Below are 13,825 nucleotides of genomic sequence, written 5' to 3'. Positions count from 1 at the left end.
CATTAAATTGCCAACGCAAAGGAAATAACTGTCTATAAAAAGAAAAACGTGCATTACGTCTAAATTAACTCATATAAATCAAATATAATTTCGTAAATTGCATAAACAATTATGAACAAAACAGCATCACGTATATGCATTGCTTAATACAAAGAGCCGAATCGCCCATCACACAGATTGCCTTTAAAAACATATGAGACGGAGTGAAAAGGAATAAACCTCCACAAATTTGCAACGCGTTTTCTAAAAGTTTAAACTGTTTTAACTTTGCATGGCTTTCTATACATCTCTTCTGTGAGACGCGAGTGCAGCAGTCGTATTTGTCCGTCTAGAAAATGCGCTGAATATGCATTCTGTGTGAATGGCTTGGTTTCGGTTTTAACCTAATCAAGATCTTCTCCGCATTGAGCTTCTATATTTCTCTAATATTTTGAATGAATAACGCAGCAACTGCGCGTCTCGTGGGCTAGACTAACAAAACATTAAACTACAACGTCACTTGCACCATCACCACATCTCGTGCTCCTCTGATGACGCTCCCTGACGCACATCTAACATTGGATTGTACTATTTTTGCATTCAAATGCAAATGTTTATTTTAAATTCTCCTCATCACAGGCAGGCACAGCCCTCATGTTCGTGTTTGTGTGGGCTGTCTGCGTCACTCATAGCACGTGCCTATATCGTGTACTATATCGAACATTTTTATATCGTTATCGAAGAAGGTGTACCGTCGATAAATATCGATACCGTTTTATCGCCCAGGCCTAGCACAAATAAACAGTGCTTTTCAGGTTTTTCAGGTAGGTCTAAAAGAAATTAAGGTACAGAAATTTAATAATTATATGTAAAATAAACCTGCATAGTCTTCACTATATAAATTAAATATAGATTAATCCTTATTAAAGTTACAAAAGTTGTTCAGTCAAGAACAGTGAGAGATTCTGTTTTCTTTGACAGAGGTTTATTTTACTACTTTCACTTTAAGACCGAAAGCACGGATCCAATATACTGACACACACGCGTTTTCTTTCTCAACTGTTTACGTTAAGACATAGGCCTAACTGACTGTATTTACTAGGATATTCGCCAAGACGAGCATGTTGATGTAATCTTGTCTGTATTTGTTCATCCAAGCACAAAAAAGCGGAAGAGAGCTCAATTCAGTATTCGCGCGCTGTCTGTGCATGCTAAGAAAACTTATCACACGGCGCTCGACAGATCCGTCAACTGTCCAGAGCGTCTTTTATGCTCACATTGTGCCTTCAGGCAGTCTTATTATCGAGTCCTGACACATGAGTTTGAACGAGAATGCACGCGTTGGTGGTAATGCATAGACTGACATTGCGTGAAAATGTGGACAATGCCAAAATAAGGTGCCGTGTGTGCGCATCGGGGCGGAACTCCACCATGCGCGATACAGAGAGCAGAGGAGAATTGTAAACGCGTCACTCTCTATAGATATATTTTTCATGTCTGTAATAAGGCAAGCATTCACAGAGTCTGAGACAGCAGAAAGCACATCCTGTTTGCTTTCATTATTTTACTAAAGCGCAACGTTTCGTTGTTATTCTTTGTGTGCACACGAATAAACGTAGAGTCTTTACAGATACAAAAGATGCATTACTCTTATCTGTATGACCAAAAATGACGAAGTATTTTAAGAGCAAATGATCGCACCGGCGCCTCTATCTGTCATGCAGTAGCCATCGTCAAATGTTTCTAAAATGTTTATATTCCGAGGTAGATTGCTGGCAACAGCCATTTTAGGATAGTTCAGATTTGGTCTTAGTGACTTAGGAGTCCTCTTCACTACTCCTAACGTAGTTAGGCCGCCCCCCCCTAATATAGCTAATGGAAGGGGAAGCACTGATATTACTTTCGTAAAGACTGTGCCCTGTAACAATTCATATACAGGTGCATCTCAATAAATTAGCATGTTGTGGAAAAAGTTCATTTATTTCAGTAATTCAACTCAAATTGTGAAACTCGTGTATTAAATTCAATGCACACAGACTGAAGTAGTTTAAGTCTTTGGTTCTTTTAATTGTGATGATTTTGGCTCACATTTAACAAAAACCCACCAATTCACTATCTCAACTAATTAGAATATGGTGACATGCCAATCAGCTAATCAACTCAAAACACCTGCAAAGGTTTCCTGAGCCTTCAAAATGGTCTCTCAGTTTGGTTCACTAGGCTACACAATCATGGGGAAGACTGCTGATCTGACAGTTGTCCAGAAGACAATCATTGACACCCTTCACAAGGAGGGTAAGCCACAAACATTCATTGCCAAAGAAGCTGGCTGTTCACAGAGTGCTGTATCCAAGCATGTTAACAGAAAGTTGAGTGGAAGGAAAAAGTGTGGAAGAAAAAGATGCACAACCAACCGAGAGAACCGCAGCCTTATGAGGATTGTCAAGCAAAATCGATTCAAGAATTTGAGTGAACTTCACAAGGAATGGACTGAGGCTGGGGTCACGGCATCAAGAGCCACCACACACAGACGTGTCAAGGAATTTGGCTACAGTTGTTGTATTCCTCTTGTTAAGCCACTCCTGAACCACGGACAACGTCAGAGGCGTCTTACCTGGGCTAAGGAGAAGAAGAACTGTACTGTTGCCCAGTGGTCCAAAGTCCTCTTTTCAGATGAGAGCAAGTTTTGTATTTCATTTGGAAACCAAGGTCCTAGAGTTTGGAGGAAGGGTGGAGAAGCTCATAGCCCACGTTGCTTGAAGTCCAGTGTTAAGTTTCCAGTCTGTGATGATTTGGGGTGCAACGTCATCTGCTGGTGTGGGCCCATTGTGTTTTTTGAAGACCAACGTCACTGCACCCGTTTACCTAGAAATTTTGGAGCACTTCATGCTTTCTTCTGCTGACCAGCTTTTTGAAGATGCTGATTTCATTTTCCAGCAGGAGTTGGCACCTGCCCACACTGCCAAAAGCACCAAAAGTTGGTTAAATGACCATGGTGTTGGTGTGCTTGACTGGCCAGCAAACTCACCAGACCTGAACCCCATAGAGAATCTGAAAGAATAGAGATGAGCGCAGCCGGATGGCATTAAAATATTTTACCTTTATTGATTATGCAACATACTGCTGCAATTACAGACTATCCTCATTCCTTTCCTATCAGACACACTCATGTACACTCCCTTATGTTCAACCATGCTGTACTTTTTTTAAAGTTTTTTGTGTGTGAGTTGGTACCCTGCCTGGTTTAGGCCTGTCGTGGACAGATGACTCCTGGAAGTTTATATTCTGTGTGATCATTAGTTTACAGCAGTGACATAAATAACTTTTATCCCCCCACTCCACCCCCAAATTGCATATTTACTTCTAGAGGCAATTTTTTCTAACATTATTAAAAGCATGCATCAACTTTTATTTCAAATTATTACATTTATTCTTACATCACATTAAAATAATAAGACACTATAGGGATGTTACCTATCAAATTAAATTACAAAAATAACAAATTTTATATTATATTATATTATTTTTATATTAATTTAAACAATTATCAAACAATTATATTCATTTAGTAACATAAATATATATTAGTGTAGGCTATATCTTTAGAGTTTTATAATTCATTATCTTCTCGTCGATCTACCAGTTCACATTTAAAACTGCGTGTTTTCTGCGTAAAAATAAGGGTCATTTTTGGCTTTGCTCTAAACAAAGAGCAGAAGGGCTTATTGAAAAATGGAAATTCATTCTCTGCCAGCAGGTGGCGCTTTTCGCCCGTGACCGCAGTAAACAAAGCAGCGCAGCACCTGACTTTAAAACTTGCAGCACTCATATTTAATCAATTAAACCATAGCCTTTTGAAGTGTAAGCTATATCTCAATTTACATGTATATTTAGTTTTTTTTCACTGTAGCACCACCTGAGTCTTCTCCTCCCATTTCTACCAGTGATCATGGTTTCCTTCCCGCAGTAGCCTACCTGCGCACATATCAATAGCATCCCTGGGCTGTAGGTTGCCAAGTTGAGGGAACAAATGGGTTGAAATTTGTATGTGTCGATCGTGTGAGAAAGATGCGTTTCATACAAGATCTGGCAACTGGACAACCTTGGAATTTGTTGACGTGATTATTCATATAATGAGGTTTGGCCCATGAAAATTACGGGGAGTTTTACCGGAAGCGAATGTAGCAAACATATAAAACACGCCCAGTGGGATTTTTTTTTATAGAAAGATAAAAAATACGGGAGAAATACGGGATTATATTTTAACGGGATGATTGCGGGATAGAATGGTAAAATACGTGAGAATCCCGGGAAAACGGGAGGGTTAACAGGTATGGCCTCTTATCTGACACACTCAGTTCAGTTCATGGATCTTTTTCCTAACTAGGGCTGGGTATCGCACAAGACGTTTTTCGATACTCGATGGTATCGAGGCAATTCGGTCGGTGCCTAAAAAGTATCGAACTCGATACCCAGCCCTATTCCTAACGAGCTGATGATCTGAATCAGGTGTGTTAAATAAGGGAGACATACAAAATGTGCAGAGCAGTGGGTCCCGAGGACTGGAGTTGAGAACCACTGGTTTAAAGCAGCTCAGAAATCCATTAATGATACTACGAGACTAATGTTTAAAAAATCTAAATACTGATATTTTTAAAGATTAAACTAAATCAATCTACAAGCAAGTCCCTGTCAAAATGAGCGAGTCATTGAATCATTCATTCAAATGATTCATTCAAATCAGCTGACTCATTCAGAAATTAAGTGTGACTGTCTTAAAGGAACACTCCACTATTTTTGAAAATAGGCTCATTTTCCAACTCCCCTAGAGTTAAACAGTTGAGTTTTACTGTTTTCGAATCCATTCAGCCGATCTCCGGATCTGGCGGTAGCACTTTTAGCTGTAGCTTAGCATAGATCATTGAATCGGATTAGACCGTTAGCATCTCGCTCAAAAATGACCAAAAAGTTTCTATATTTTTCCTATTTAAAACTTGACTCTTCTGTAGTTACACAGTGTACTAAAACCGACGGAAAATGAAAAGTTGCGATTTTCAAGGCCGATATGGCTAGGAACTATACTCTCATTCCGGCGTAATAATCAAGGAACTTTGCTGCCTGGGTGCAGCAGGCACAATGATATTACTCAGTGCCTGAAAATAGTCCCCAGCTAGGTAACTTCCAACGTGACCGGCACTAAATTTGTGTAGTTGGTTATGTTGATGGAAGTTAGCCGATTTTCAGGCGCTGCGTAATATCATTGCGCCTGCTGCACCCATAGTATAGCACTGCGCTGATGTATCAGAGCTTGCTAAATTTACCCGCAGGAGTTATTAACTGGTGTGGCAGGCAAAGGGAGTAAACAACCTCATCACTTATCCACATAGATGCTCTCTAAAGCCTGTGTTATACTTTCTGTGTGAGCAATTCGGACGTGTACACGGACAGCACGGACGTGGACTACTTGTATTTATACTACAGATAGCATACGCTGATGGTACGCTCTGTGGACGTGTTCCATACATGCGTAGTAGATCGGCTTGAACAATAAACAAACATGTGAACAAACAATTGCCCAGAGTTATTGCACATCTGGCTGTCTTTATATTGTTTTATCGACGGATTTTACAGGTTCGAGAAGCAACGGGCTTCTTCACACAGCCTGTGCAGGCGCAGTAGCCTACAAGTACGCGCGGTCACAAAAAAATGGGAGGCACGCGGATGTCCGCGCAGAGCCTCCGCGCACCCTCCCCGATGACGATTTTTACGTCATGCATACCATAGCGGACCCGCGCACGCGGAAAGTATAACACAGGCTTTAGACAATCCATAGAGACTGTGGAGCAGGTTCTGAATGCATCAGTGACCCTGTTTTCAGCGCACTACTAGAATATGGCGTGCTTCAGTAAACAGTAGACAAATTAAGCGCTTTATTATATACACCACAGGAGCATTTGGGGATGTGTCTCTCGAGTCTGTGTCTTTGACCTCTACTGAGGTTTGATGAAGTATGCTCTTAGATCTTCTCATCTACTCAGATTCTTGGCTTACACATTGCTCTAGTTCTCTAGATACAAATAGCCACTAGGCAGTACATATGTAGGTATTTCCCATCATGCATCTGCATTCCCAGCATGATAGAGCAATCTAGGTCATGGAGGAAGTCTCAGCATGTAGGCTCTTCATCACAGTCTTAAACTAAAAGTCCTATGCAGGCTGACTATGGAAAAAACAGCTTTCTCACAATTAATTTAAGCAGACTGAAGATGTCTTTAGTATTCTAGAGAAACCAAAGAAATACATGCCATTCTTCATCACTCACTCTGTGTAGTAGTTATATGCACACCTGTGTAGCCCCTGAGGTGTGCAATGTAGATGGTTTTACATACAAAGAGTCAATGAGTCAAGAAGTTAATTCGCAAAATATAGGACCATAATGTAATGTACAGCTCTAACCTTATGATGAACTCAACCACACCCTTCTGTGAGTTTGCCGTTTACCCCTCGTTTGGCTGTTTCCATGGCTGTCAGCCAATTGCAGCACAGGCAGCTTAGAGGCTGTAGCTACACTTGAACAATGCCAACATCAGCATAGAGAGAAAGTGTAGGGGCTTCAGCAAGCAGGAAACTGAACCTAACATCCTTTGTTTGAAAGCTGCTGCAGATAATCATGCTTTCAACAGTATGCAATTAAGGCTATAGTTTGAATCAATAAGTAGAAAATGAATGGTGTGGTACCTAAAAGCCATTTTGCACTTAAGATAAAAGCAAACAAATCAAACATTCTAACAACTAGACTGTAAAAAAAAGTCAATTTAAGACCACCAACAGTAGACACTCCATGTTACATTGTTAAGGCAGAGTCACATTTACCATTGTTAGCTGAAATTCCGTGCGTTGAGTCCTGAGTTGAGTAAGGACAGAAAATACCCTCCACTTAGATTTTACATCACATTCAAGATTGTCATGTGAACTCACTGTGCTGCTTGGTTTAAAAGTAGGCCTGGGCGATAAAACGGTATCAATATTTATCGACGGTACACCTTCTTCAATATCGATAGAAAATTTTTTTGATATAGTGCACAATATAGGCCAATGCATAAATAAATGATGCTGTTTTGTTCATAATTATGCAATTTACGAAATTATATTTGATTTTTATGAGTTAATTTAGACGTTATGCACGTTTTTATAGAGTTACTTCCTTGCGTTGACAATTTAAATGTGCTGCATTATTTTGCTCATTGCGCCCTTCTGTGGCCTTGGGAGACAAGACAAAATTTTCCTTATAACCCATTTAATCTGCATATAAAACATTAGAAATGAGATATGTTTAATTTTTATTTTGTGTTTGATTGTTAAAACAAAAAATATTTGTTGTTTGTCTCAATAAATTGTGTTAATTTAAAAACACAGTGGTTAAATTTATACGTTTTTTTCTATTGCTTTTTGTTTTAAAAAAGGTTATAAAAATTTCAATAATTATCGATACCGAACGATATGAAACATTATATTGTTGATAAAGTTTTAGCTATATCGCCCAGCCCTATTTGAAAGTGACGTCTTTGTGTTTCTTGCATCACTACAGAAGTGAAAATGGACCTTTCTCATCCCAAATTTCATTAATGCAACCTCACCTTCATACTGTTGCATGTTTCCCCTTTAAACATCTTGGAAAAGATCTGGGACAATGTGTTCACGGCCGTCACAAAAGTTGCAGAAACTAAACTTCTGGCTAAAACAATGTTATAATGATAAACCACCCACAAAAGCACTATGTTGCTGTCCCTGAAGCTTAAAGTCTTTTCCACATTCTGTTCCACCTTGCAGACAGTCCGAGTTCCACATACAGCACAGTTTTTCGTAAGCGATTAGAACACTTGAAGAGAAAGGTCTTAGTACTAGAACAGATCATCCATGTTCTCACAGTCGGTGAGAACAAATGTGTGTGCTCTTTTCACTTTAAAGACAGGTACTACTGAGATTAGGCTCCCACCGACCATCAATGGCAATAACGCATCAAAAATAAAAAATTAAACCTACAAGACAGACTGAAGCGCACGTTGTTTTCTCCATAATCCATATCAGTACAATCACATTTTACTTTGTTTAGTCACAAACAATCAGATCCCTTCCACACTACAGCAAAACAGGATATTATTCAGATGTCATCAAAGGATGGTAATCATGACTAGCAATCTGCTCTCTGCTGAAAAATTAAGTTTGGGGACACATTTGAGTAGCATTACAGAGGAAAACAGAAATATGAGCATACACATTACATTTGACATGGTGCATGGGTTACTAGGTACATGTGATGATTGTATATCGATTTGTCAGTGAATTAAAAATAAACAAAAACAAACAGGTGGAGGATGTTAAAGCCCTTTAAAACCTGACAAGAGATTTGACTGGCGCCTGAATACCATGAGGATTCTTCTAGATAAGGTTAGCGTGGTAGGCAGTGATTACTTAAAGGGGTCATCGGATGCCCATTTTCCACAAGTTGATTAATGAAAGGTCTGTAACATAGTTTGGTTAAAATTTCTTGGTAGTGTAAAACAACACCATTTTTACCCTGTCAAAAACAGCTCTGTCTACAGCGAGCTGTTTTCTTGCATGCCGCTTTAAATTAAAATGAGCTCTGCTCACCCTGCCCCTCTCTTCTGAGCTGCTCTCTGAGAGATGGTAAACTTTAGCCGCATTCATCGTGAAACTCTGTAACTAGCACATTATTAGGAAAGGCCATTTGCAAAGATTCATTAAAAAAACCTTATACTCACTTCTTCTGGAGGTGAAGCTGGATCACAAATGATTCGCGCCAAGATAGACGCATGTAGACGCAGGTAACTTAGATCGGGGGTGCATTCCCTTCAGAAACAAAAGTAATTCACTGCGTCTTTAGCGGCTCAGATGTCGGGAGTAAATGATGACCGCTATGTTCATTATTACATCCAACAACAAAACACCTCAATCGCTTAGGAGACATTCTTGTATACATTTGCTCCGGCGTGAAGCAATGGTGAACTGTTGACAGCTCACTCAGGGCGGGTCAATGCTGAAACTCAATCAAACAATCACGGGTGGGCCTGTCTGTGTGACGTCACACAGACAGGCATCTGAGATGGGCTCGATTTGAGGAAGGGGAAATGATTTAACGAGATTAAAAAAACAAACACTGAGTGGCTCTTTATCATTATAGGGTGGTTGTGTACACACACTGCCAACACACATTTCAGTTCAAACAGCTTGTAAAAGTGCATGTCGCATCCGATGACTCCTTTAAACTGCGATAACCTAATAATTACTCGGATGATCCACATCTCTAGAGGAGGCAGTAAAATACTATTTTGTTGAAAAACGTCAAATGTTGTGGGTTAAATGTGCTCAACAAGGGTAATGTTTAATGATATGAAGCTTCCTTTGGAGTTAATGTGTGATCTCAGAGTAATGCACCTGCAGGGTCTAAGTGCTCATGAAAACACACTGATTTTCTGTGAAGCTGTTTTGAAATAAAACAGATTATGAATACTAAAAGTCTTGGTAAACAATTATTAATTAAAAAATGCTGCCTAAAAACAATCCTCACATATTTAAATGGATGTGCATCCTTCACTATTTTAGTTCCTACAAATATGAAATAGATCAAAACTTAAATTAAAAAACAGCAATAAAAACATAAATGAACAAACATCAAATGCAGCATTTGTATGTTTTCAATGTCGCCAAGCACCAAATACTAAGACCCTTTGAGAACTGAGGGAGGGACACAAAACTGTCAATAATAATTTCGCATTACTGAAACTATTAAGCCATTAGTCTGGGAAAAAAAAAAGAAAAAAACATTCTCTTAACGAGCAACAGCACATCAGCATCATAAAACTAATAGCTGCCATTAGTGCACAGAGAAAAAAGGTGATTGACTAAAGCAGGGGTGTCAAACTCAATTCCTGGAGGGCCGGAGCCCTGCAGAGTTTAGATTCAACCCTAATTAAACACACCTGATCCAACTAATCAAGTCCTTTAGGCTTATTTGAAAACTATGTGATATGTGTGTTGGAGCAGGGTTGGAACAAAACTCTGCAGGGCTCCGGCCCTCTAGGAATTGAGTTTGACACCCCTGGACTAAAGCCTTGTCACACAATAAAGTTCTGTTTTGAAACTGTTCTGTAATTAAAACTCATTGTTTGCCATCTCAAACAGAGGTATTGTACTTAAAAAGCTAAATGATCAGTGAAACAGCAAACGGCACAGCATGAGGCACAGATAGTGTTTTTGCACTGTGGATATTCCCATCTCATTAACAGCTTTCCGAAAAGAAACCCCATTATGGATCCCCTGGCAAGGCAATAGGCAGCCCACAATGCCTCCCTCAGCAATGATCAAAAGTCAAACAAAGACTTTCACACTAGTGTAACGAACCAACATACTGTACGCACTTTCCAAAATGTAGTAGGTTATTTCAAAAAATACTATAAACACAGAAGCTGTAATAATCAAACTGATGCCTCACTATGTGAACCATAAAAATAATCTGGCAGACACAATATTGGTAGTTATGACTCACTGCTGACAAAATAAATGAAAATGAATACTTACAGGCATCATTTTTGCTTGTGTCAGAGGAACATCTGGTCTTCAGCTTCACTGTGCCTTTCACAACATCCACAAGGTCCAACCCGAGATCACAGCTCTCTGTACATCAGGAAAACAACTTCATTTGCACTGACACATGAATGTCCACAACACCAACAAATACAGGCCAAACCGGCCAAGGCTCTGTGCACCGTGTTATTTTATTTTAATTAACCCTTAACGTAACAAGCAACTGGTTACAAGCAACATCTCCTTTAGCTGACCAGAATTAAAGAGAAGCTTTAAAAGACACGCTAAACTGGAAGAACAGCTGACTGAAATGGCAGATGTTTCTATACACCTACTTGGAGCCGCTAACGCATTCTCTCCTGACAATGAATGACTTATATATATCGTGTTTTGAATCAAAACTAAGAGGTTTGAAGAACGTTTGTCACATTTAAAGACGTTTATTCCAAGGAGTTTTACTCTGTCCGCCCTGTTCGTTTAAACACTGTTCTCACATCTGTTAGCCAGTTAGCACGAACAGAAAAACATCTAGCAGTGCTGTAAATGTTAATTATACACCGACGGTGCATAAAACTACATTATACTCACTTGTCACGTGTAGATATATGGCATAATCTTTTTAAAAAGATACATGAGGTGTTCCTCGTATCCTTGCGGAGTGAAAGCAGCAGAGTATCGATTAACTCGCGAGATAACGTTAGCTAAATTAGTTAGCCTGCTTAGCCAGCCGAAGCCAGGTAAAACACTGCGTTACGCGAAGCGAATGGGAGAAAACCAAACCAGAACTCGCGTATTCATCTAAATGTAGTCGGATATTGGTGTAATATCTTTTAAAGCACCAAAATAAAAGCAATACAAGTATAGCAAAACAGCTAAAACTGGCTGAGGCGAATACAAGCAGCTCGCGCTGACTGTTGTGTTAAATGATGGCACGCGCAGACCTGGAATGACAGGAATGTGGCGCTTAGTGACTTATGGATGGTTGTACAGTGAGTGGGGGAAATATTTATTTCATCCCCTGCTGATTTTGTAAGTTTGCCCACTTACAAAGAAATGAAGGGTCTGTAATTTTTATGGTAGGTTTATTTGAACAGATAGAGACAGAATACCAACCAAAAAATCCAGAAAAAAAAACACATTATATAAAGGTTAGGGATTGATTTGCATTTCAGTGAGTGAAAAAAGTATTTGATCCTCTACCAACCAGCAAGAATTCTGGCTCCCACAGATTGGTTATTTGCACATGTGGAACACAGATTAGTCCTGTCACTTATAAAAGACTTATAAAAAACCTCTCCCACCACCATGGGACCGATATAAAGTTGGTTCGACGTTTGACATTTGTCAGAGATTCTGCCTCGGAAATCTTCAATAGTTCTTTAACGATTTAGCACAAGGACAAGAAACATAATGTATTATAATTGTTTTCAAATGTAGAAGAGAACACACAATGTGTTTTATTTGTTTTAATCTGCGGTATTGTAACTGATAGACCTTATAATGTTAAAGTTCAGGATAGGGACCGTCTGCAAAGTGCAAAACCAAGAGCAAAAAGCACAATTATTCCATGTAAATGCTTCACTTGTGAAATGTATAAAAAAATCAATCTCAGATCTAAGGGGTGTGTCTTATTACTGGTTCATAAAATAACATTTAGATGTTGATTTTTTATTCACAGAACTATAGCACAACAAAATCTATTAAAATGGAACAATTGAGGAAAAAGCTTGCAAAGCATTACAAAGATTGTGCAGTTTACCGCCCCCTAGAGGAAGATACTGCACTTATCTTGACCAAGTTTGACATTCAGAAGTTTACATAAATTGATTTAGAATGCACACCGTTTGATATGTAAACTTAAATGGGTGTGTCTTGTTACTTGTTCAAAAAACAATATTTACAGCCATCTTTTACTATCATATGTAAATCAGGATCTGTTAACACATTCATTTGTAAAACACAGTATTCCATCTCATCTTCAAAGGGTGTGTCTTGTTACTGGTTCATAGACGAACATGTAGATGTTGATATTATTCACATAACTATAAGACAAAAAAACGTATTGAACTATAAGACAACACATATTAAAATGTAAACAAATACAAACCCAATTCCAAAAAAGTTGGGACACTGTACAAATTGTGAGTAAAAAAGGAATGGAATAATTTACAAATCTCATAAACTTATATTTTATTCACAATAGAATATAGATAACATATCAAATGTTGAAAGTGAGACATTTTGAAATGTCATGCCAAATATTGGCTCATTTTGGATTTCATGAGAGCTACACATTCCAAAAAAGTTGGGACAGGTAGCAATAAGAGGCCGGAAAAGTTAAATGTACATATAAGGAACAGCTGGAGGACCAATTTGCAACTTATTAGGTCAATTGGCAACATGATTGGGTATAAAAAGAGCCTCTCAGAGTGGCAGTGTCTCTCAGAAGTCAAGATGGGCAGAGGATCACCAATTCCCCCAATGCTGCGGCGAAAAATAGTGGAGCAATATCAGAAAGGAGTTTCTCAGAGAAAAATTGCAAAGAGGTATTCGGCCAATCATAACGCACTGGATAGCTGGCTAATCAGAGCACACCTCGCTTTTCAGACCGATTAGTTTTGTAAAAATCGACGCGTTTCAAAAAGGCGGGGCATAGAGGAGAAACAATAATGTACAGTATGTGGAAAATAATGTGTTTTTTTAACTTTAAACCGCATAAACACATTTCATTACACCAAATACACAAAATAATGTTCTTTTTAGCAGCATCATATGACCCCTTTAAAATACACAGAGTCTGACCGTTAAACCTCAAAGGGTGTGTCTTGTTGCTGGTTCATATAACCATATTTCTATGTATCTTTTACTTTAATAAAAAAAAATTCGGATACACGCTATTGAATCAAATTCAAACCTATTAACATTATTTTTGTAAACATACAGCATTTTATCTCATCTTCAAAGGTTGTGTCTTGTTACTGGTTCATAGAATAACAGTTAGATATCGGATTTGCAGAAAGAACTATAGCACACCACATGCTATTGAAATGTAAACACATACGTCGATTAATAAAAAATACAAATACTCTTTTATTTCAGCTTTATGGGGTGTGTCTTGTAATTGTTTCCTATAATGACAATTAGATGTTGGTTTTCTTCACAAAAGTGTAACACAACAAAACTATTGAATTGTAAAAACTGAGAAAGAGCTCTGGAAGCTTCCCAAAGAGTGTGCAGTACA

General features: G+C 38.6%; 1 protein-coding gene across 1 annotated transcript in view; it reads right to left on the bottom strand.

Moving 5' to 3' along the window:
* Positions 1-11,546, bottom strand: part of LOC107743987 (apoptosis-stimulating of p53 protein 1-like) — a gene marked incomplete at its 3' end in the record, with an annotated part of 38,294 nt that extends 26,748 nt beyond the window's left edge. The window contains exons 1-2 of the mRNA XM_016557450.1: positions 11,173-11,546; positions 10,579-10,674 (exon numbers count right to left, since the gene is read on the bottom strand). Coding sequence (XP_016412936.1) covers positions 10,579-10,587 — 9 coding nt within the window. The remainder of the gene's footprint in view (positions 1-10,578; positions 10,675-11,172) is intronic.
* Between the last annotated feature and the right edge of the window lie 2,279 nt (positions 11,547-13,825).

This window comes from Sinocyclocheilus rhinocerous, unplaced genomic scaffold, assembly GCF_001515625.1.
Source record: "Sinocyclocheilus rhinocerous isolate Xijiao unplaced genomic scaffold, SAMN03320098_v1.1 scaffold2542, whole genome shotgun sequence".
NCBI classification, from domain to species: domain Eukaryota; kingdom Metazoa; phylum Chordata; class Actinopteri; order Cypriniformes; family Cyprinidae; genus Sinocyclocheilus; species Sinocyclocheilus rhinocerous.
Note: the sequence above shows the minus strand (reverse complement) of the source record. Positions and strands in the feature narration are given on the sequence as shown.